The sequence below is a fragment of the Anas platyrhynchos genome, chromosome 12 (genome assembly GCF_047663525.1).
Source record: "Anas platyrhynchos isolate ZD024472 breed Pekin duck chromosome 12, IASCAAS_PekinDuck_T2T, whole genome shotgun sequence".
Taxonomy (NCBI): Eukaryota; Metazoa; Chordata; class Aves; order Anseriformes; family Anatidae; genus Anas; species Anas platyrhynchos.
The window spans coordinates 18,780,758-18,806,200 of NC_092598.1; the positions used below are offsets into that span (position 1 = coordinate 18,780,758).

General features: G+C 34.5%; 1 protein-coding gene across 6 annotated transcripts in view; it reads right to left on the minus strand.

Annotated features, from left to right (window-relative positions):
- PHKB (phosphorylase kinase regulatory subunit beta) overlaps positions 1–25,443 on the minus strand; it is a 76,340-nt gene that overhangs the window by 14,636 nt on the left and 36,261 nt on the right. For all 6 annotated transcript variants that reach the window (XM_038185611.2, XM_038185615.2, XM_038185612.2 and 3 more), the window contains 15 exons: positions 25,136–25,231; positions 23,486–23,683; positions 22,770–22,827; positions 20,188–20,265; positions 19,448–19,606; positions 17,530–17,624; positions 10,883–10,938; positions 10,605–10,698; positions 7,291–7,374; positions 6,702–6,806; positions 5,805–5,887; positions 5,634–5,724; positions 2,834–2,895; positions 2,582–2,744; positions 1,837–1,918 (listed from right to left, as the gene is read on the minus strand). In XM_038185611.2, the coding sequence (XP_038041539.2) occupies positions 1,837–1,918; positions 2,582–2,744; positions 2,834–2,895; positions 5,634–5,724; positions 5,805–5,887; positions 6,702–6,806; positions 7,291–7,374; positions 10,605–10,698; positions 10,883–10,938; positions 17,530–17,624; positions 19,448–19,606; positions 20,188–20,265; positions 22,770–22,827; positions 23,486–23,683; positions 25,136–25,231 (1,504 nt within the window). The remainder of the gene's footprint in view (positions 1–1,836; positions 1,919–2,581; positions 2,745–2,833; positions 2,896–5,633; positions 5,725–5,804; positions 5,888–6,701; positions 6,807–7,290; positions 7,375–10,604; positions 10,699–10,882; positions 10,939–17,529; positions 17,625–19,447; positions 19,607–20,187; positions 20,266–22,769; positions 22,828–23,485; positions 23,684–25,135; positions 25,232–25,443) is intronic.

Below are 25,443 nucleotides of genomic sequence, written 5' to 3' on the forward strand. Positions count from 1 at the left end.
ATTAGAGCACTACTCTAGTGAAGCTAATTATTACTTTTGCAAAGTACTGGGAATATTTGACACATACACAGGACATAATTATTACTGCTACTTTCCCTCTCTAAGCTGATTTTCTGTCTGCCAAAAACAAAGAGAACATTTTGTTAAGTGCTATATATTAAACTAGCATGATGCTGTACAAAAATGACTTAAAAAAGATGGCAGAAAATGAGAAGAGCACTGCTTCAAAGTCAAAGCAGACAGTCCAGCATTTGGAAAAGACAAAATACAGGGGGATATTACATTAATAAGAAGAGAGAGCATTCTTGTGTCAGTCCACAGCTGATCATACTGCATCAGCTTGGTGTAATGGTATCTCTCCAGTTGTACAGGGATCAAGTGGGAACCATTATGTTGAAAGTAAAAATGGTGACAAACATATTATTTAAGCTTCAGTTAGCTTCTAAATTTTAAATTCTCAGATGAAATGTCAGTGTTTCTGATGCCAGACACTGGTAATCGGTAAATTCATCTGTAGCAACAACAGTGGAAGTTGACTCAAAATCATAGCTAGTGCCTGTCAGCTGGAACATACAAGGTTCTTCAGCTTTTAATTTCAGATTTATTTTTTACTGATTGTGTGATTATTTAATGTCAATTTCAGTAATCTCTAACTGTAAGAGGACAGGAACTTTTAGTCAGTGACTCTGACTGTTTAAAACAAGGTGCATATTAATGAGGTTATCACCATCTACTGTTTCATATTGGATTGCACAAGATGTCTATACAAGTGAGGTCTGAACAGTCAGAGGCACAACAACACTTCTTTGACCTAAACGGTGTCAGTGGTCAAACGCAGTTATGTTGGTTGCTTACACAGTAAGTCTGCCTCAAGTCGTTCCCAGCGCGAGGAAGGACACAACCTACTAAGAACCAAAGAAAGCTACTGAGGCTCTTGAAGTCCAACAGCAGTACAGGCAGTGGTGGTGAAAAGCCTGCTGCATGTACTCAGACCATGACTTCCGACTGACACTGTATTTCAACAACACACTGTGTATCAACCAATGATTTTTACTCCACTTTACATTGTTTTCTATGACATTCTTAATACAGCAGTACTGACATGATGTGTATTTATATCAAAACAACAATTCTTCATCACAAGAAACAGCTGTCCTCTATCAAAATTATGAAGCAGGGATCTATAACATGAAGTGCTAAGTTACACTGCTTGAGGAATAACTAAATGAGTATTATTGAATCTTAATGTTCCTCTTTTTCCAAGAAGTACTCATACATAGTATGAGGTAGCTAACAAAATCTGTGGGGAAAAAAACAAAGCAAAACAATCTTGCAGCACAAGCTGCAAGTCCAAGTAGCCTGTTCTGGATTATTTTACATGAGTTTAAATCTTGTGCTGTAACCCAAAGCTGTAATATAAAATTCAAGTAGAATAAACTTTACAGATATATTGAAATAACAACTGATTACCTAAGATTAAAATGAAAAATTCAATATAGTTTCACACATTTCAGACTAAATGTTACAAATGCACAAATTTGTCTTTAGTTTTAGTTTTATATACAAGGTCAAATCCCCAATTTCTTACACGCATGTGTTCAGAATTACAAATAGAGACAGCAACTGCATACAATATAGAAGAGTTCATATGCTTAGCAGCTCATTCCTCACCACACTGTGAATTTGCATGTCCCATTTAATGCAGCAATTGCTTTAATGGCAAAGAAAATAGCTACAGAACTGCTTGCATGCATAGCCATTATTCATGTTCATTACAACTAAAAATACAGCTGCTTCCTGAAATATTCAGGATACTCAAATGACAGAAGCTCCTACCTTCCTTGGTGATAAAATTCGGTCCTTCCCTTTTAAGCAATATACTTGAAAGTAACGCTTGACTTGCAAGGCAATTGCAGTCCTTAAAAAAACAGCAACAACATAACCACAAATAACCTTCAGATTTTCAGTGAAGCAAAAAACAGAAAAGCTATTAAAAATATTAAGTGAAAACAAAAGGCCTGTAATAATTTGGCCTCAGAAATGTTTCCCGATTTTCTGCTCATGGGTCCTGTCGTTTACAGCTGAAATTCTAGTAATATCATAGGGAACCATATAGAGTATTTTCTGTGCTCCTGCTGGGCACTGGATCTAGAAACAGTCACTGGTAGTTTTCTTCTAGATACAGGAAAAACAACAGATTGGGACTTTCCCTCAATATCATTAAGAAGTTATCAGTTTATCAGTGCACATCGACTGTTGAAGTCTTTTGGACTTCAGTCTAGAAATAAAGTATTTATTTACTCATAAGATGCATGACAAATTGATGCCCTTTTAGATGGTCATTTATTACCAGAAGATTTGGATAGCTGGGGGAAATGGAAGCCAACAGCTACAGTATGACAAGCCAGAAAGTACTGATAAGTATGAAGAGGCACATCAGACGTTTTATGTCACTAGCCGTATTATTAACGTTGAACCATAGCAGTAATCATGTTGATCTAATTAGGCCACTATGTACCAGCATACAGTATGTTATTTCATGAGAATGAAGTTACACTGCATTTTTATCAAGTTTTCTTACATTAAGTTTCTGCAGAATCTCGTATGTTGACTTATTTTTCCAGTCATTAATATTTACGTCTGGTTGCTGCTCAAGTTCAGAAGCATTCGGAGTGCTAGACTGTCTCTTGACTTTTGAATGTTTTGGAAGATCCAGCTCCTCCAAACTCTTAAATACAGGAACCCTGAAAAATAAGTATTTCATTTCTTCACAGTTCAAAAAAACATTTTAATTATCAAATACTTCATCCTTATTATTTACACATAGCCTTACTCTTCTGTTTCAGTGATTCTTAGGAAGTCAAGTTGCTCAACAACTGCTCCAGATATTAAAGTCTGAAATGAAAAATTTGACAATTAAAATTTAAAAAGATGCAGAAACATACGTAAGTATATAGTTGTTGTTTGATCTAGGAGCCATGTTCTCCATATGATGCTGAAACATTTCCAGATGTTTCCATCTGGAAAGTAGTTTCTTTACAGTTCCAAATATTTTTACAATTCCACGGTGTTTTTCCTTAAGATCTCACTTAGGACAAAAGAAGTCTCTCAGGGCTGCTTTCTCTTTTATGCTGGGGTTCTGCTGTTCTTTTGCCTGGAACATACACCTTAACCTACCAATATCCAGCTCTGCTCCCCCAAAAAACACAGCTGACGAAAATACCTGAGATCAAGGATTCACATTCCTTAGAGTCCAGCATGATACCCCTGTTCTGGATCATAATGTTTTTTGTTTCAGGTACATCTGAAGGATGGCTACTTTTCCTGTCAGTCTTTCAGGAAAGCACAAAATAATAGCACTTTCTACTCTGTAGTCATTTCTTAATGCAAGCCTCTTTTGCCTGCCCTGAAGTGTACAGATCAAGTGCAGCTTATGATTATTTCTTTCAGAATATTACAAACCTGAAACTCAGTGTTTCATATATATGATGTAGTTAATTATAATTAATTCACTCCATTCTTTTATGAAACATTATACCACAATATTTTTAAGAATGCTTTTTGATGATTCTCATTAGCTAAACACAATTGAGCACACTCTGAATGTTTAAGTTCCATTTTCATTGTACACAAGTTTGCAGTAAAATATAGATACTGTAAGATGACTGAAAATAAAAAAGGCAGAAGTGTTAAAAGGGCACACATTTTTAAATGAAATCACATTTTGTGTACTTTACAAGAAAAAGGAGCTTTCATCCAATTTGAGACACACATCCTATCTCTAAGCACTTTTAGACATATGCATCTAAATGAAGCGGATGAAGACTTCACAAAGATTCAATATATCTTCTGTTGGAATGCATGAATTATTTAAGAAAACACCACAAGTTAGACACATCCCTTGTTCTTGCCCCAACTTCTCCCCCATAATGAAAAGAAACTCTTTCCAAAACACAACAAGTATGCATTAAAATTGAGAGATAAACGGCTAAACTGATAGAGAAAGCATACTATATTCTACCAATAATTGCACTGATCACCAACATGTACCATCCCTTTATAAAAAGGGGAAGAGGGGGAAGAGAAATAAAGGTTTTGGAAAGCTGTGAAAGAGAAAGGGAAGTTAACAATAAGTAAGAGATGCAAGGCAATTTCCATCTAACCCAAACCATTTTGTATATCCTTTGCTTACTGCCATAACAGGAATTATATCTTAATAATTACTATGCTACAACATAACTAAAAATATTTTAGTTTTACATAAGGAGATGTTAGCATTTATGGATGTGGTAAAGATTTCTCCCTGGAAAAAGCATAGGACATTTTTTTATTTTTATTTTTTTAATAGATTTCACTCAGAAGTCTTCAGGGGAGTTGAACAAGTATGTAACTGTATTTACATTACAGCCTCGTTACACTAACAAGTCTCTCAGTTGCAGATCCCTGGGAACCTTGGAAGTGAATTCTGCATAATTCTATCCATCTCATGTATCTACAGAAGTTATAAGACCTTCAATTCTGCAGCATTAGCTGTCATAAACCAAATCTGGCTTCATTTTGCTTTCCAAGAGATTGTTTTGAAGTTTTGGGTTAGAGCATGGTTATACACAAATTCATCAGAACTGAAGCAGTGACAATAACCAGTGACAAAGCTGGGGAGGTAGATAATGCCTCTGCTAGACCAGTCATCAATGGAATAATTCAAATAACTACAACTTTAATCTGGCACCAGAAGACAGCCTGAGGCAGGTATCTGCAATCCTTCCTCCCCTCTCTTGCACTCCTACCCAAGCAGTTCCTCTCCTGGCTCTGGTGCACGCCCAACTCACAGAGCACAGGACATATGGCTTCCTGTAAGTGCCAAAGGCAAGGCATTAGATCACTTAACTAGTTTCAATGGTAAATCATGGCTTTAGTTAACAGATATAAATTTAGACAGCTCACAGTAAAAAATTAAAGCATTTTATCTCATACAGCTTTTTTTATTAGTAGTTTTTATTTTTTAAAGTTGCATTAAAGCCAAATATTTGTATGTAGTTTTCCCATTATTTCCACAGGGACTTTATCTGTGTCTTTGGTCCTCCCTCTAACAAAAAAAGGGGTTCTTCAATAGGTATAAACTAAGATAGCGCATGTAAGTACCTAAAAACAGCACCACTGACTCAATAATTTTCACATTTTAATGAAGTAACGTTCCTGCTATAAGATAAATTCAAACAGTAAAGATGTTAAAAAAAAAATAGACCTTTGTTCTTCTAAAAATTTTAATATATGTGAAATACCTTTTTTCCTGTTGATTATCAAATCAAAAGAAATCCCTTAATGCTTGACATCATGGATTTTTTTCTTTGGTGGTAATTTCACAAGATATCTGAACATAAAAAAAACCCTCCTCCCTTCTGAAAATCCTCTGTGAAGATTAATGCTTTCAAAAGCCTCATCAAAAGGAATTAAAATAAGCCCATGTTATTTCATAGATAAAAGAAAAACTGTACCAAACATCTTGGTCGTTGACTTCTTAATTTTATGATACCAAGTAAAATGTTCAGAAGTCACATGAAAAGCACAAGTAATAGGAATATATTTACCAATATTAGGAAATAAGAACACTCAATTCAGGAAGAACACCATACCTGTACTCTGTCAACATGAACTTTCACTCCTCCAACAATCCCCTTTTTAAAGGCTGCCAACATATCTAATATCGGATTGAATCTGCTCCCTCTGAAATTTTAAACAGAGCCCCATTAATTTTCCAACGAGGTAAAAATGACACTGAAAATGATGCTTTTATCTTTCTCTACCTTATATTGTCTTCACGGATAAGTACAACAAATAGTGGACGACCATGCATTTTCCAGTATTGCTTAATGAACTGCAGCGCATTCTAGGTAAGAAAAAAGGTTAGTCACAAAAAAATACACAAGCACAATGTACTAGAGCACATGATCCAAGATATTAGAAGAGCTATCTTAAAGTAACAGCACTGAAGAACCCAAGAGGCTACAAGAAACTTGGCTAATAAATAAAACACCAAGACTTACAGATTTCTTCAAAGAACATGTTGTTTTTCAAGTACTGCTTATTCACAGATTTTCAGAAAACACTCCTGATCACAGACTAAATCTGTAGACAGACTACATGTTATGTCCTAGGAAGTATGCACAGGAATCCAAGTCCTGAATCATTGCATGGAATAACCAGCGGCACCTTCCATGCACTGGAAGTAGTTGCTCAAGCCCAGGGGACTTAACAAGTAAGCTGCACACTACTGTCATCCTTAAAGTTGGGTAAGAACAGCAATTTTTAATATTTGTGCCAAGTTTAGTAATATGAAAGCTTCATCTGGAGGAAATATTTCCCATAAGCAGTCCAGTCTCACTCTTTTTTGCAGCCTCAAACATCTGTTTTCTCAAAACAAAGGATAATTTGCCTGCTGCACTACAGCATTCCCAATCACTTTAAGGTGAGTTTCTTTTGTTAAATAAAGATACTGTCTAGAATTCATACTGGGCTGATAAAATATTCATCTTAATACTCTTTCCAACATGAATTGCAAGTTTATTTTTGTATTAGAAGAATACACACTACACGGTGTTCACCTTGCACATTTGTATTTTATCTAACTCCACAGTTTATTCTTCTACAGACTCCATTTTTGTCAGTTTCTCAAAGGAGAAGTTAAGATAGATCTGTCTTACCTTAATGTCATCAATCAGCATCATAACATCCTGAGACATGTAGAAATCACTTAGATCAAAAATGATCGAGTAGCAAACTACGGTCTTTCCTAGTATTCGATAAATCTATTGGGAGATAAAGCTTCCATTAATCTTTTATTTAAAATATTTGGAACATTAAAGTAGCCGAAAAAGGTTAAAAATGTATTTTGAAACTATCAAAGAAATAATGAATTGTAGAACTGCTATATTAAAACAAAAACGAACAAACAAAAAACCCTACATATCTAGTTTTAAGCGCTCTGGTTTTTATAAGGTATGCAGATCTACACTGTATTCCAGTTAAACTGTCTCACTTCATCACTAATCCTGTTTTGGCCAAGTTTTACTGTAGCTAGATGCCTAAAAGACATGACAGTTTTAATAGTAACATGGAGCATGTGCGTTCTTAATAGCAAAATATGTTAAAAAGACTTAAAAAGTAAGACATATGCATAAAATAAAATTACACTTAAATTCTGTTTAAAACAGTTCAGAGACTAATGCAATGTTTTTCTGAAATTGGCATTAATAACAATTATATAAAAATTAGAAATTTTGTTGCAACAACCTTTGATGTTCCAAGGCATCCTATAGGCCTGTCCGGTCTTCCAGATAATCCCAGTTTGTCATTGACTCCCAAATGAAAGTAAGCCTGTGAGAAGTAATCACAAAAACTGAAGAAAACCTATATATGACTTCCTTATACTCACATAGGAAACTGTCTGCTTCTACTTTAATTAGGAAGCAAGCTTCATAAAATACGATCATTATTTCTATTGCTTTTATTCTCTTCTTCCTTTCTTCAAACAGCTGAGATGCATGGGTCCAACTCTTGGCTTCCGGAAAGCACCATAGGAGCCCTGCCTATCTGCACAGTTTCAAAACTCAGCAAAAACTTGTTGTTTCTTGTTTTAGGTCTTGTTTTTAGCTTTATTTATTATTATATTTATTTATTTATTTCAATAAGACCCCAACAGATCATTGACTGGCAAATATTGCTTTCTGTAATGCTTTTCCTGTGTGGATATAAAGATAAAACAGTAATATAGGAGCCATATAAAGATCCTTCCTTATTCTACTTTTAGTAAAAGCATGCAAAATTGATGCATCAGCCACAAAAAGCAAGAGGGAGGTTATCTCATTATTCATTACTTGATTCTTATTTGAGTTATATTAAATTATGCATGCCTAGTATTACTTCAACTGATATAATTTCATAATACTTAAATATTAAAGGAATAACCTTAATTTCTTACAGTGTATCAGAATAAACCATAAAAATGCAACTAAGCTGTGAGCAGAACAACATAAATGTATCAGTTATCCCAACGGAAAGTTGTACTTCTTTCCTTATTTGGGTTGTTTTAAGGTGACAAGCCCATGAGTACTAAAACTTAATTCATATTATGCTCTTATAACAGGAGTTTTAAACATTTTCCTAAGCTCAATATTTCTTTATTTTATAAGAAGAAAATTCAGAAGCAAATGAAAGTGAACATTTGAACAAACATTACACTCAATAGCTTTTCACTGCTGTCAGCTTGGGGCCTTCCTGATATTGCCTATGTTTATGTATAAATACCAATAAATATTTAGAAAAGAAAATAAACAAAACTTCCTACATCAACTGTTCGTTCACACTGAATAACTATATTCAAGCTGAAAGGCATGGAGACATCAAACATTAACAGCTTTATGTAACCCATATACACATAACAAAATCAAAAGAATGTTTTTGTAGTACATAATGGAGACTCGAAAAATGGTAATAGACAAAGACACAGCCTTTTCTGGAAGTCTACTAGGAAAAGTGGACCAGGTGATTTAATCAGGTGATGCAACTTTTTTATTACATTCTTTCTAAAAGTACATGTACCTACCCACCATGAGTACAAAGAAAATATGAGAATTGTCAGAATGCCACCAGCTTTTGAAAAAGAAATCTTAACAAAGTTGTCATAGCTAAGAATTTAATTAATAATAATAAACATATATATATAGTGAATGTCTCATCTTTTTGTCAGGGAGACCAAAGAAATAATGTATGACAGAGAGACAACAAATAGAACTATAGTAAATGTATGGGGTATCTGTTAAACCAAAATTTCAGGTACAGAGTTTTAGAAAACAAATACAGTCAGAGAATCCCTTCTGAAATATACCATCAAGAAAACTAGTGAGCAAAAATGGGTTGAGAATTGAACAAGGTTGAATGTAAACAAGGATATTTGCTTTCTCTGTAAGTATTTTTCAGATGTTAATGGCAGTCATTATTTGGGGGTAATCATTTTTCTGAGTAAGCTGGCAAGGTTATAGTACATCAATCAGCAACGCACCTAAGACTTCTTAAGTCTGTGAGGATATATTTTCCACTCTGTTTTTGGTTTTGTTTTTTCCTGTGTCCTAGGGGCTTCTAATATAGATAATGGCATCTGCCATGTGATCCTAATTTCAGAGGGAGAGACTTGCATAGTTGCAGTCATGGAACAGGTCAGTAACAACTTCAGCACTGAAACTACATACATGGATTATACTTCCCCAAGACATTCAGAATTCATCAGGCTTGTTTGAGATAACCTCTATAATTAAGTTTGGCAAGACCTTCATGTACCTGGTCCATGACCAAACTTCACGTGGAGAAGTATAAATACATCAAGTGCACATCTGTGATTCTTGATCACCTTACCTGTCTGACAGCCTCCTGCAGTTTGTTAAGGCTTATTTATGTACAGACAGGACACTTTTCAAGGCTTTTTCCAGAGGAAAGGACCAGTTATAACAGAGAGTTAAACAGGCACCCAGTAATCACATGGATTTTCTTAGGACTTTTTATGTTTGCCTACAACTGCAGATCAAAGCATTTAACATTCACAACAGCATCTGTCACAGTCTTTTTGCTTTGAATGTATTTCCAGGACAAACAGGAGTGGATAACTTCAGACCCTTACTCAACATAGGCCAAAGTGTTGTACCTATTATACTAAAAATGACTGAACAAAAAGAGGTCTTGGTAGTGCTAAGAGAATGCTGAAATGGATCAGTGTGGCCTGTAAATGCCATTCACCTTTGACTACTGGCTTCATATGGCAATGACAGCTACTTGAACAGATGCATCTAAGCTGTCATTATCAGTGAGGCTTAGTACGAGTAAGGACTAACAGGGACAGCTCTTGGAAGCGAGGGGAGGCAGTACTCTGCCACAGGACTACATGCCTGTACAGAAAAAGAAAAATCTGAAGCCTTCACAGGGGATGAAGGAGGTTCTGAAAATTCCCTTCACCCAAGCAGTTTTGGCCACAGATCTGACCGTAAACTGAGGCAAAGGGATAAAGCAAGAAGGATTTAAACACCAAACTTCCTGGATATACTCAATGCAGCAGACTTGTAGAAGAAACAGTTAAAGATGACTGTATAATGCTTTTTATAAAGGCCGTACTATCAAATTGTATGATGGCTTATGCCTATTGCCATATACTCTTTGACCATTATATTCTTTCTTCTTATTTTCTATTCTTATATTTATATTCTTTGACCGTTATGCATTTGCCTGTTTGTCCATCAAGTTTCACTTAGTCTACTGCATTATTCATATTTTTTTTTTTTTTTTTTTGAGAGTAGCTCAGGTAATAAGCCTAATCAGGTAATATCTGGGCTTCAGTGCTTCACTGAAAGATCTAACTAGGCATGTATAACTGACCAGTACTGGCATATCACGATACACAACTGAATTAGAATAACACACACACACACACACACACACAAAAAAAAAAGGTAGATAACAAATCTAAGGAGATACAATTCTAACGGTTTGATATAAACTAATTTTCTTACAAGAGATAGACAGACAGACAGATAGATAATTTTCAATGCAGAGTTCCTTACTTTGACAAGTTCTTTTTGAGCCCATATCTGAATTGGTTCCACCTGCTGGGGAGTCTGAGTTTGGATTCCATATGTGTTCAGAAAAACCTGTAGGCTACAAACAAAACAATAACAAGTACAATCAAAAAGTAGTCTTAGCTTTAGCAATTATCTTGGCGTCAGATAGATGAGTAGCAGGATGAAATTCAACACTTCCTTGAATACCTTTAGCAAATTTAAGATGTATGTTGTTCAGCACTTACTTACTGTATATATTCTTAGTAAAAGCAAATACCTACCGTTGACTTTCTGCTATGAGGGCCACATGCACTACCAAATCATTTTCTAAAGGACCCTAGAAAACAGTGAAAAAGTAATTATTTGCATTACTATTTTGATAGATATTATGTGAACAGGGGCAATGTCTATTTGAACAATTCATGAGCACGACAGAGATCTCTGCATTGTTTTTCTTATTTCGTAAACAAAATTAAAGACCACCACAAACTAAAACTTGTAAGTCTCAGAACTATGGTAAGATTGTCCTGTCAGTAATACTTTGCAAGATGCATGTTGAAGAATTAATAACAAAGAAGCTTCTGGTATTCATTTCCACTATAGATATATATATTTTATATTTAAAAAACGATGTAGGAGAAATACTTCATTTTATACAAAAATTTGTAAGTTGTACAATCAATATATTTCCTTCCACATGATGCAACATAATACTTTGATACATATTTTTGTAAAGAGGGAAGTAACAGGTAACTGATAGTATCCATTTTAAAATAAGGAACTGATTTCAAACCTCTACTCTGAAATACTTTGATCTCACAGCTAGTAAGAGTTATATTTACACATATAAAATTACACATAATATACACTTTATATACATATATATGATGTATTATGTTAAACAGGAGATAACAGCATTTCCTTGCATTGTTTATAACAGATAATTCTATGTTTGAAGTAAGAAATGGTATTTTACATTAAATCAGGAAGTCATGCAAATATGAATAAATTCAGTATGTTGGATGAAATAAAAAAAATCAACATCATGGGTCTTGAAATGGCTTTTCTTTTCAGTGGCAATATGCATTACTAGCTAAAAAGATGACAGGTCTGAGTTATTCCCTGTTTATTTATTCTCTGTAGTTGAACATGGTTGAAAAAAAAAAATCAAAAGAACTAAAAAGAGTGCACATTTTTGTTCCTAAGGAATTTGTGTTGTTTTATGCCTACTTTTGTCTAGATACTACCAGAACACGAATGACAAAAATTAAATACATCTTCTATCAATTGATCCTATAGAAATGCAGCATTTTCTGCGCAGATAGGTGGATAGATGAATTAATTTGGAGCAAAAAGTTTGGAGTGAACACTTCCTTGTTCAGTCACCTATGAGCCTTGATATCAAGTTAGATCTTTGGGATTTACAGAAGTAATTCCTGGTAACATGTTCCCAAAAGTACATCCACACTATATTTCTGCTAAAAATGCTGGTGGTTTTGCCACATGAATAAAAGATGTGCACAAACAGATCAGATTAAGAAATCAAAAGTTCAAGTGGCATTAACAGATGTTCCTCTCAGAATCAGTTAATCATGCTATCGATCTCTTTTATACAAACACTAATAAAACACAAACCAGTTCTCTACCACAATCAGTGTCTTGAAATTTTAAAATAAAGAGGAACAACTCCCCAGAGAGCGAGGCAGCTCCCTGCAAGACTGCTTTGATTTGTATGCAGCCTGTGATCTAACTTGGGAGCAGTCTTCAAGTTAAGACTCAGCTTGCTTAATTATTACTACATCTCAAAGAGTGGGACTAGGTAACCAGCTGAACATAAATCTGTATTCTGAATCTCCACAGGGGTATGTCCTTCTGTGGTACCAGTACTAATGCCTCTCACATACAGATGCATTCAATGTCATGCCTCATTTATAGCAGCCAGTAAGTGGTGGTTCTAACATGGTCCATAATTGAGCAAATGCATCTGTTGCACAACTGGCACATCACCAAATCTGGTTATAAGGTATTGTCCCTAAATAAAAGCAAATACTTTTTATTAACTTAACAAAAGGTGGTCATTAACAAAGTAGACACTTTGGATTTCCCTGTGGATTTCACAGTGGATTTCCACTCAGAATTAGACTTCCCCATGTGGTTTTATCATTTCCTCCCTACTCTAATTTCATCATGTCAAAACCTGAGATTCATATGAATGTGTCTTGAACTAAAAGTCAGAAAGAAAGCCTCAGAGGTATTCATGGCAGCTAAGTACAGGCTTATGAGGCTAAAAACCAGGTTCTAAACGCACCCTGCTTTTGTATGACTAAATCTCTGTATTTGCTGCATAATTATATCTATAGAAATGAATACTCAGGCCAGAAAACAGTTTAATGAATTGCTGATCCCTTAATATCTCATTCAAATCTATTTATTGTGTGCTGGGTTTCACGGATTGATGAACTAGACAAACTAATTTATCAACACCTACTGCAATTGTTATTGAGAAGACTTGCTGCTTCCATCATCTTTATTTGAGAAGACTTGATTGTGTAAAAACTGCCTGACTTTGAAAAAAGTATTATGGACAAATGTTAAAGCAAGAGCTGCATTCATTGTCACTTAGCACGTAAAGACCTGAAGGATCACAAGTATTAAGTATTCTAGAAAAAACACAGATAAAGTAACAGACAAACTATTCATGAATAGTGGCACCCTTTTCATTAGTGATAGTGACACACTGCGCTATGTATTAAAAAAAAAGATATAGAAAAACATTAAAGTCCTAAATAAGTCCACTACCTAAATCCTACTGTTAAAAGTTTTTTAATGTGTGCTATTTCACATTTGTGTAATAACCCAAGCCAAACTGCTGTTGACACATCAATCACTGTCTCCCTAGGACACTGTAACAGACCCCCCTCTGCACCCTTCTGCCTTGCATTTTCACATTGGATGGTGGGGAGAAGGATCCGTTTCAACTACATCCTGCATGCTGTGCAAATGATAAATACACCCTGGTGTTTTCAGAAGACAAAGGTAAAAGACAGATTAGTTTTGCTTGCTCTCCAAAAAATTCATGGTTTGTAACAAGGTTATAAACTGTCAGAGGCAGGCTGAAGGGAAAACCCCTGACTCCATTCCTGGCACTGGAAGAGAAAGCAGCTCAATATCAGTCTTTTGCTGCAGCCTCACTGGACAGATGCTATCGCTATATGCTTTTCTGCACAAATTCCCAGGAAATCTCAGAACTCTGAAAAAAATCCATTCATTTTGAACATGTGAGAAGAAGTGGACATATTATTCAAGAACACAGATTGGAATGGTACCTATTGGGCTTTCCAAGCATATGGAGCAATAGGAGGAAAACAGAAATAGAACGCAACAGAAGAAATTGTACTTAAGCCAAAGAATCCACCTTGCTGCTACTAAACTACAAATGATACAGAATACATCTGCTTCTGAAAGCATCTAAATACTGCTTAATGGTTTATGGTCAATACTACTAACAGACTAAACCTCACTAATGAAATACAATATGGACATAGGTGTGCCATAAATTCCAGAATAATGTTTAACCATCTCAGAATTGTGTTAATACAATAGCCTACTGAAGTTAACACGAATGAAAGGAAAGAATATACTTATAAGCAACATTACGAAAAAAATCATTAAACACGATAATCTTTAAACCATCAAAATTAGACACTCTATAAACCTGAGCATAATTTAGGTAGCTGAAAGATTCTAACACATTCCAGCCTACCTATACTTTGCAATTTTATTTCCTTTTTTACGTATGTTACTTGGTTTCCTGAAAATAATAAATAAATGAAAATAATAAACAGTTCACAATTTTGACTATTCCCTTCCCAATGTCACCAGGGGGCATTAACTTTCATTTCCAATAACATAAGTGAAGTCTTTACAAATTAAGTCTACAAAGCAAAACACTAAAAGGACATACTCACAGCATGCTGACAGACAATGTCATGAATTAATTGAAGCTCTATACTTATATTTCACATTAACCCAGAAGATCAATTAGTCTAACCTTGCAATTTATTAACATCATTTTTATTGAATTCAAATTTAGTATGATGGCAATAAATCAGCTTTCATATGCTCCAGTAAAACACAAAACAAAAACAGAAAATCCTCACCCCAACTCATGACATTTCTCATATGTTATTGTTACTACTGCAGACCCTCATATATGCCAAATTCTCCCAAAAGAGAATGCAACAAATGAAACTTATAATCTCTTCTGGATATGGAGATATTGAACAGGAACAACAAAAACAGCTCTTCTAAGAGCAACGAAGTTTTGAAGAGTTGTCCCCGCTGAAAGAGAATGCCCTGCATTATCTTCTTTCAGTAAAGTAAATGGAGCATGGATGATTCCATGCTTTGCATTGTTGTTGTTGTTTTTTTGTTTGTTTGTTTTGCCTTTTTTTTTTTTTTTTTTTTTAACTTGAAAGGTATTTACACTGAAATGCTACTGACCAGTTAGCCTTACAAAGCAAATTACTAGCGCAAAGGAGGAACTCTCTGATTGCCATCAGACTCCATTATGTTTTGGAACACAGTCTAGAGCTAGCAAAGAGAATCCTGCTGCAGCACCACACTGGTACTTCCCCAAAATGGAACACAGTGAGACCTCTTTCCGAAAACTGAGACATAAATTCAGGAGGGACATTAAAGTATGAGAAAAAACATTTCCTTTTAATTATAAATAGAATAGGTAGTTTAGTATTAGCGGTCATTAAGTTTTTAATATACTGCTCATTTGATCCCACAATTTTCCACAGCAAATGAGACTGCCCTCTTTTTATCAGATTTTGAAGGCTGAGTGATCCATTCACAGCATTAATATATTGACATTCGATGTATTAACTCTACATAAAACTCCCTTCCAAACAACCACTGAGGTCCTTCAATCAGACCACATTTCTGTGTGCCTGTAGGCCCATATTCTACAGGAAGGGCAGCCCTTCAGAGACCAGAGTTTATATGCAGCAAACCTTACGGTATAGCCTCTTCAGTACGGTAAAATGTTTCCAACATATTAACGGCTGGTTCAAAAAAAATTGTTTTGTTTATTGGATTTGTTATTGTATATTTCTACTATAGAAATAAAAACAAAAATACATTTCAGAACAAATTCTAAGTGAATTTCAATGTTAGAGGAATCATTATACATCCTTAGTGTTACTACTTAGTTTCTTTTGTTCTCTTTGTTTCGAGCTAGTAGCTACAGCACAGTTACATTAACATCCTTACATTCCTGTATAATATGCCTCAGCAACGACTGCAAAACCTTAGCAGAGGTTAAAATGGTAAGAGCATATCAGTGCTGTCAATTTTCAAAAGGTTATATGGAAAAATAGAAGACTAGAATATGGCACTTTCTCTTCTGACTAGAGTAACTAGAGTAATATCAGACTAAGTGGTGAACAGAGAAATGTGAAGGGGTAACATTACGAAAGCTGAATTAATTGAGCGATCTTAATGACCAGAACAGTTAAACTTTCCTAACTGTACTTCTCCAGCGTGAAACTACAGGCTTACATGTATATGCGGCTCATCTCATGCTTTACGCTCAACAGCTTGTACAGGCAGTTCAATACAGCAATACCACAAGGTTTACATCCACAAAAGGACAGAGTAAAGAATTCCTCCGTAACTAATGATAGTGATAGCTTGGCACAGAGCTCCTCTATCAATACTGCTAAACGTTGAGAAAAGAGCAACACAAAAGACCAGAAATAATAAAATACATTGAACAATTGTATGTATCAAATCAAAACGTGGCCCATATCAGAAGGACAGCCAGGAAGAAAACGTGATGATGGCTGTAGTATTTTTCCACTTGTTCACATTTAGAAGCATTGGTAGTGTTGTACAAGTCAGTAATGTAGGAAGTTTCTCAAATATAAGAAAAAATGTATCTGAAATTTTTGAAATTCTTTCAAAGCTTTAAATTCCTTTAAAAAGTTTATTTTACACCTGGGACCAAACAAAAATTTAAGATGAAACAACTGATTTGAAGTAAATTAGGTAACAACACAGTTCTTTCATGTTATTAGTGAAAATATTGAAATAATCTCTGACTCTGCAGAGGTAATTTTTAGAGAAAGGAAGGTTACTTGCCAACAACAACGGCTTTCATGGTGAGTTTGCCTTTGTAGGCTTATATGCACCTTACTTAATATGCAGTATTTAATATTTTATGCTTCAATAACAAATGCAAAGTGCTGAAAAAGAAACTTTTCAGATATATATTTCTCATACTGAGGAAAAAAAAAGGCTCAAAAAACTTCTTTTAATTGCACATTTTCATACATCCAGTTCTTACTCTTTAATAAAAGAAGTCCTCTACATATATACCTGGTTTTTGGTTTTTTATTCTGTTTACTGCAGATTTTTTTTACGAGGTTCCAAGCACTCCCCATCCCTGGGCACTCATTCCTGCCGTGGATTTAAGCCAAATTCAGGAACACATGGATACACCAAAAAAAGAATTTCATACTTGTAGCTCTTAGGAGCTCTAAACAGAAATAATACTTCAAAACTCTGAAGTGGTGGTAAGTAACTGGAAGTTATAAAAAAACTTAAATTTTCTCTTGCCTTTCTGACCACGTTAAACCACAACATCTTACAACTCAAAGAAATGCAATTACTAGCAGCTATTTAAACTTATAATATGTATCATTTTGATTTTATCACTTAATTTGAAAGCAAACATACCACTTCCCAAAAACCCTAGATGTTAAAATCTTCCTTTTAGAAGTAATTCTCCATCTATAAAGCAAATGTACACACAATCTTGAATTTTCCTAGTACTTTCTTTCATTCTAATATTAGAAGAATGCACAATACATCAATAATGTTTTCAGCAAAAACACTGTAATACTAAGGTTAGGCTTACCTGGTTTGAAAATCTCATGCTAACATTCCGCTGATCTTGTGGAGGTACATAACGTCCGATGGGATCAATATCTTTAGGACTTACTAATTTGTCAGCTGAAAGTCGATGATAATAAAAACACAGAATGACTTGAGTGCTTTCTGCAGTTTCAGTGAAGGAGGCATGCAAGCATTTTATGTGGTCAGTCTTGCTGCTGTAATCTTTGTTTTAGATCAGCGATTTACACGACAAAAGGGCAGTCTACAAAATCACATTCAAACTTATGATTCAAGTATCATTCTTGCTACATGTAGTTAGAGTACTATAGTACTTATAAAGAGTGCTTCACTTTTTAATAAAAACCTATTATTTGATATGGAGAGTACCCATACACGGGTATGGGGAGAGAGGAGGAGGGGTTGGGAAAGCAACCTAAACTTCCATGATTTTAAACTTTTTCCTGAAAGAGAATTAACTACTCCAATAAAAATAAACATCTGGATAATGAATAAGTTTCTGAATACTATGCTGTGCAGTAAATTAAGACAGCAGTTTATAAACTCAAAATACATCCTGGCTCAGGCCTATCAGTGTTTGGCAGGAGCAGGGAGCTGAATAGATGGTGCAGTGGAAAGCAAACGCTTGGGCAGGCAGTGAAGGGCACTCTGGCTGGGCAGTGCACTGAAGAAGCCAAGAAGGAGCCTGCTGCTGTTGGGAGCTGTGCCAGCGGTTCTGAGCCACCAGATCCTGTGAGCCTCTCCCCCAGCCACCTGCTGCCAGAATGCAGCCTGGCTCCCGCGGGGAAGGACCCAGCTCCCTGCTCTGGACTCTTCCTGCAGAATTACAGGCTACGTCCAGGTGGTTGCATTTAAAAAACAAGCTAGATCATTAAAAAAACAAATGATTTTAAAATGTAGAATTTATTAATATACTAACCCATCAGTAATCAAAACACATTTTAAGGAAAACAGTCATCTGTTTTCAGATGCATGTAATCAGACTTCTCATGCTGGCTAAAGGCATGCATGCTACTTAAATTATTTGCAGTACTGATGACACTATAAAATTGATTGACCAAACAACTGCAAGACCAATGGCCTCTGCCTAATAGTACTTAAAAGCAAGAGCTGTTCCCAGAATTCTTGTTCTATCTCCTCTATTTTTTAAATTGACTTACACGGCTGAGAAATTTACATATGTAGTCAGAATTATTTCCTATTGAAGATGAGTAGTAACAGAATAATATGAAATTTAAGCTATTTTTAAATATTTACACTTTTATTTAAAAATAAGCACTCAGTGTATGTTCATTGCCATTATCAGAAATGCATATTTACTGGAATCCAAATTTGGTCTATTCTAAAAAAAAAAAATAAATCCTAAAAACTCATACCTTATTTCTAGGGAGCACAGAATCAAGAAAATGCATGTAAAAAATATAAGAAAAGGCAGCCAGTAAATGAAAAAAAAAAGAATTTTCAATTGCATGGAACAGCTGTATGCCTAGTGGCCGGGCATTATTTTCTCTTCTTCTACAACAGAGACCCTATTGTGAAAGCTTGCAAACTTCCTCAACCAAAGCAACAAAGAAATTCTCTTGAAAAACAGCATTACTGCATGCAAAATACGAGGGAATGTCAGGAAAAAAAAACAACAAATGAGAAGGCTATTGTGTTTAGAAGATTTTCAGTATTCTATAAAATATATCAGTAAACTTCATATCATGCTTCATGCAGCATTAAACTTCAACGTGAAGAACAAAAGGCAATTTTTGCCCATCACATATGTACCAAAGCAGAAGACACACATGCTACCCATACTACCCGGAGTCCTTTTGAAATTCAAGCCTGTATGTTTGTTCAGATTCAAGAAAAACATTAACAAGATAAATATCCTTTATGATGAGTCAAAACCTGATAGAATTTCTTCAGCCTCTTACCCAAGAGCTTTGCAATGATGTAAACTGCCTGTCCCCACAAGAAAAACTTCCCATCGCGTCCACTGTTACTAGGAAATCGTTTCTGACTGCCAGGATTCTTCTTTTCCAGTTCAACAAAATCAGCTGGCACATAGTAATACTTGGGTACAACAGGACACCCTATGGAGTTTTAAAATAAGTACAGTAAGTAAATAAATCAAATTCTATTTCCAATATTATTTGATTGTATTCCCCTAATAAAGCTGAAGTGTTATCCAGGTAGCTATTTGAACAGACAGACTGTTGTCATTCATCATTTTCTCTCAAAACCACAATCAGTGTCAGAAACCCAGAACTACAGTAAACTACTTTATTTTTCACCAAACATTTCCACAGAATTTTTTTCCTAGAACATATACACCATCTGTACTATACAAAAGTGTTTCCACTGAAACATAAATGCAGTACAGATAAGAAACCATACCCAAAAGAAATGAAATCTGCATTAGAGCAGAACACTTTGGGTTTTCTCCCTTCATGTAACAGTCACCTCAGTACTAGACAACTTGTTGGCCAAAAATGGTCAAACAATCGAAATAATGCTTGCAAGAGATTATTTCAATATTAGTATTTTGCTATCATGAAACAGTGATATTATTTCTCTTTTTGTTTACTGCAATGTCCATTAACAGAGTAAGTATTTTTTATAGTTTCAGACAAGAAAAAATTAGTGTTTTGAAAGAACAATTATCAAATAATACCTTCAGATGTATGTTGAAGCAAAGGATCCAGAAGATCCTGATATTCTTTTACTTGTGCAGAATTTCCTCTAAAAACACCTACAAAAACAAACAAAAAATAATTAATTCAATTAAAGAAATAACTGTTCTGTGAATTCAGTGTTCATAAAAGAAAAATCTAGCGTTTATTGTTCTGTGGTGCAGTGCCTACAGACTAAATTGTTCATGAAAAAGTACAACACTAAACTAACTGCTCGCTTATTACCACAGCTAAATCTCACAGGGATCATGAGTCAGACATTGTTTTATTAGCTTAAACTGAAATCAATTGCAAATTACATCACAGAGTAAAGCTGTGAACTTATAGAGGTTCTGAAGTGGACTAGATCTCAGACAACTAGCCCAGCTAGCTGTAAATAACTTCCTTAATTATGGTAGAATGAAGAAGCAGAGTTTGTATGCCAGGGTGGAGACACATAGGCTGTTTCTAAATATTCAGGACAGAGTTTCAAAATTATCTAAAAATGAATTGTCTAGAACTCCCAATAAATCAATACAATAGGAACTTGAAAAAGTAAATTGAAAAATTCCCCCCAAAGATATTTATATGGAATCTTTACATTGATAAGTTATGTAGACAGAGTAATTTTAACATGATAGAGATTAAGAACAGGTGACACATCTTGAGATGCTGAATACACAGTCAAGCTTTTATGATGATGCTTTAGGGGAAAAAGTGTTAAGTTTGGAAGTACCAGCATCTTAAACATTTTTCTAGTAGAATTTACTCATCTCAAAATTCGTCTGATGAATACTATTATGACCAGTGCTCAGTTCTTACATGAAAAGATGCATCAAAAATAGCAAAAGCATTTCCGCTCATCAAGGAAAACTTGGATGAACTTGATAAATAAGAGTAATGTTTTTTATAAACAGAAATGTTTTTGAACATTTAAAGGGAAAGAAGTCAAACTTTTCATCTTTCACTCTTGTGCATGTCCTTTCTTTCCATGTTTCCCTTATCCTACAAAACCACCATAATCTCCAGATTTGAGTAGAAATTTAAAAAAGCTTTCGAAAACACTATTCAAATACTTGTTATCCCCCCCAAACACACATTGATTTATTTAGTTCAATCCTTCCTTGCAGCTACAGATGCATATCTACTATCTACAAAGTCCTAAACAATTTCCTTTTGAGAAACATCCCAAAGAGAAATTAGTACTAAAGCAGTCTTTTTGTATCTTAAGAATTGTTATTTCTGAAAGGCAAAAGTAAGACAAAAGAAAACCACAAACTAGTAACTCATTCATCAAAAACAAACATACCAGAACATCTTATTAGAAACAGTTTAGCCATTTTTGCAATTTAAGTCTCTCTGTATGCACTTCAAATTTTGCATTAATGAAGCTTGTGGATTTGGATGCAAATGCACAAAATCATTGATGTAATTGTTCTATTTGCTTAAATTGAGCTACGGGGAAAAAACAAAACAAAACAAAACAAAACAAAAAAACACTAGGACAATATTTGCAAGGTATGTATTTTGTACTTTATAACACAAGAAAAGTAGAGAAACTAACTTCAGTTAAAGATAACTGTATTTTTTGTTCTTCCCAAAACTCTAAGTGGGCAGCATAAAATGTCAATGCCTTTCTCCCGTATTCTTGGGGGCTTCACTCCTTTTGAAAAAAGTCAAGCATTCCTTCAGAAAAATCAATTGTGAAACCTTATTACATGTTCAAACAAAATATTTTAATCTATGGGTGAGCACACAGGAGTCAAGGCAGACAGCAGACTTCTATGCCTCTCGCAATCTTTATTTGAAAACTATTTCACACACTGAAGAGCAAAAACAGCTGCTAGAAATATGGCCAGATTTTCATCCATTTACAAAGCTGAAAGACGCATGAATCTTTTTGATGGCTGTAACCCTTACTGATTTTCTTATTCTGACCTTCCTTCTGTCTGAGTTCTGGCTTCCATCCTGAAATCATCCTGTGAACTTTTCTAGTATGTCTCCTAACCTCAAGACAAGGTCTGTCAGTTGTGGATGTATTTATTTATTCATCAGACCAACTGGCTACATGTAAAAACATAGCCAGGAAGCAAAGGCATCTAAAAAGAGCAACTAGGCCTTCTGCTTTGCTTTATTATCTTCTAAATTCTGTTTCATTTACCCCAGAACAATCAACTTGAAAATATCTGTGACAACATTCAGTTTGTCATTATATTCTCTATTCTACTTCTTTTTCTCTCATGTGCTGCTATGAAGTACTGATACTGTGGAAGTCTTTAAGACTTAAAAAGCAATGCAAAAGTGAATGTCATAGATTTAAGCTTCTGCAAAATGTATATTGAGTTATATTGTAAGAACAGAGTTCAAGTTACAAATGCTGAAATATGGGTGTTTTTTGGTTTTGTCCTTTTTTTTTTTCTCCTGTTGTCCTGTTTTTTTTGGTTTTTAACCCATGAGGCAGAAATTTCAATGAGTCTTCCTTAGAGCAGACACTGCTTGTATATGCAGGACAAAAAATTATTTTGTATTCTTCATCTAAGGGCCTGTAATGCCTTTATAAAACAAGACAAAAAGCCATACTTACCATCAATTATCATGAAAATAAAGAACAGAGGGAATTCACATTCAATACCATCAAAAAGCTAAAAAAGAAGAAAAAATCATCAGCTATTTCAGATCCAAATTTCAGTTTCAGGAAATACATTTGCATATCCTATAGAACTATTTCAAAGCAACAAAAGACAAAGATGAAAGTGAAAACATTTTAGGACACCAGCTTTTCATTTAGCTTACAGCCTCTTAATTCTACAGGCATTTCAACTGTGCTTTTACATATGGCTCATTCTCAAGCAGAGTATTTATATAATCTATGTTTTATTTTCCACAGAGAAACTATTGGGGAGTAAAAATAGTAAATTTTCATTTAGATAACCTTTACTGATAAACACTGTGGTCAAAAGCAAAACTGTTTTCTATACACTCTGACTCTAGTCAGCTGTGAAATTAAATAAAATGATAAATAACTTTCTTATTTGTTATGTGAAATCAACTATACCCTAAATGTAAATGGAAGCACATTCATTACAAAACAAATCAACGACTAACTTGCTGACTTAGCAATCTCTCAAAACTGCACATGCCAAATTACAAAATGCATCTCTCCTTCATTTGAAACAATTGGGAATCGCTGTGCAATTCAAACTGCGAGTACTAAAGGTGCAATATCTGTTTTATTTTTTTAAGTATGGCCTAAACACTTCAGAAAACCGAAACTTGCCCCTATATATATACACCAAGTACCTTTATTTCTGCTGGTTTATAATAGCGCCGTGTTTTATCCTCCAGTGCTGTTCTGTATCCATCCCTCAGGAATCTTTTAAACCCATATTTTCCTTTTAATTTCCTAATAATTTTATCTAGTGTTTGATTGAACAAAACCTCATCATCCAAAGCAAATGCAGGATAACTGAGACAGGGCAGAAGAGCTGCATCAGTATTCTGCAGAAGGAAAGGAGAAAATAGCAAGTCATAAGTTTAATTAAATCTCTGAAAATTATTTGATGCACAAAGACTATTTAACCTACTGAGTAAAATATACATTTGAAACAACCTTATATTTATCAAAATCACAGTAGTAATATACTGAAGTAACTTGCAAAATGGGACTTCTAAAATGTTTAAGAATAAACCATAAACCCAATATTCAGATACATGATTTGAAAGACAAAGAACTCATTTGACTCAAAATCTGACCTACTTTAGAGTTGATAATCTGTTACAACTGATAACTATCGGTTGATATTAAATGAACATATTGTGGAACATTGTGTTTTTAGAAGCAAAAAAAATAGCCTCCAGCTTATTCCTGGAAGAAAATCAAACATTTGGGTATCCTACACACAAAAAAGAATCCCAAACAATTTATAAAGGTGCAATGCTGAGAAGTAACTATGATTAAATCATCATTTCTGAAAAGCTTTTTCAGGAATTGTCTCCAACTGCTGTAACAAACAAGCCTATTTGATTTGATTCAGGAAGTAAGGGAATAATTTCAGGAAAAAAGGTGGCATTTCTCAAGAACTATTGGCAACTATCACAAAATGAAAACACAACAAAAACTATTAACTAGTATATCACCACTACAAGTTAGTTATAGTTTAATGTTAAACTAAAAAATTAGCTGACAGTGCCTTTTAATTATCCAGCATTATCACTCTGCTTTGATTCTTCTATACAATGAGTAAACTATTAATGCTGAAGATTAATAGTCATTTCATGAACCAAAACGCTATTAGATCCCAGAATGAAAAAGCAGTAGAACTCCATTATCACTCATATTAAATTACCGTCTTTCAAAGAACAAATTTACCTTTGATGCTAATACTGAAATAGACGGGTTTTGATTAATTTGTACTTATGTCACTTAGACTTACTCACTGATAAAATACTTACTTACAACAGTGGCTTATAGTAACAGGAAATCCTCCATATTCTGCAATTACTGAAAAGCCAACCTTAAAGGCTTCCTTTCTATACAAAAGAATAAATTAAAGCTAAAAGAAATGTACTCTTTCAGAAATGCAGTCACTGAATTTGTAATGGAAACTGAGCCACTAGGGTAAAAACAAGACAATCACCAAAACTGCAAGCCTTACTTAACTTACTGCAGATCACTATTACTTTTAATTTTATTTTGAAATTATTTAGAAAGATACCAACAGGCTAACATTCTAACCTAAGTATTTTTCTAATAAAGAATGCCCTGTTGATTTCACTTCAGAGACACATCTACATCACAGTGATGTTTAAGAAGCCAAAATTTAACACCTTCCCAACAAACTCCTATCCTTATTAAGCAGAACAAACTGGCTGTCATAAAGCTAAGAATTATGTTCATACCCATTTATTTTCTCCACACACCGTTAAGGTGAATTCCATTTAATTACTTACATGAGACCTTGACTCTCGGGGTAGCAATGAACACAGGGTCTGTCTGTTACGGTTATGAGCATCAAAATCCACAAATATAACAGACCAGGAGCAGCCCTTTAAATAGAACATGAAATTTAAGGAGAAAGGAAAAAAGGTTGGCACATGCTGGTGAAACTAAACAGCTCTTTGTTTTAATAATGTTATGCTGTAATAGTCTAGTAGCTGGCAACTAATCAGAAAATGAAACATAATATTACAGTGAAAATGCTTGGAACTTTCAAATATTTTAAAAATAAAGCCAAAATTTTTTGAAAAACATAGAAGAA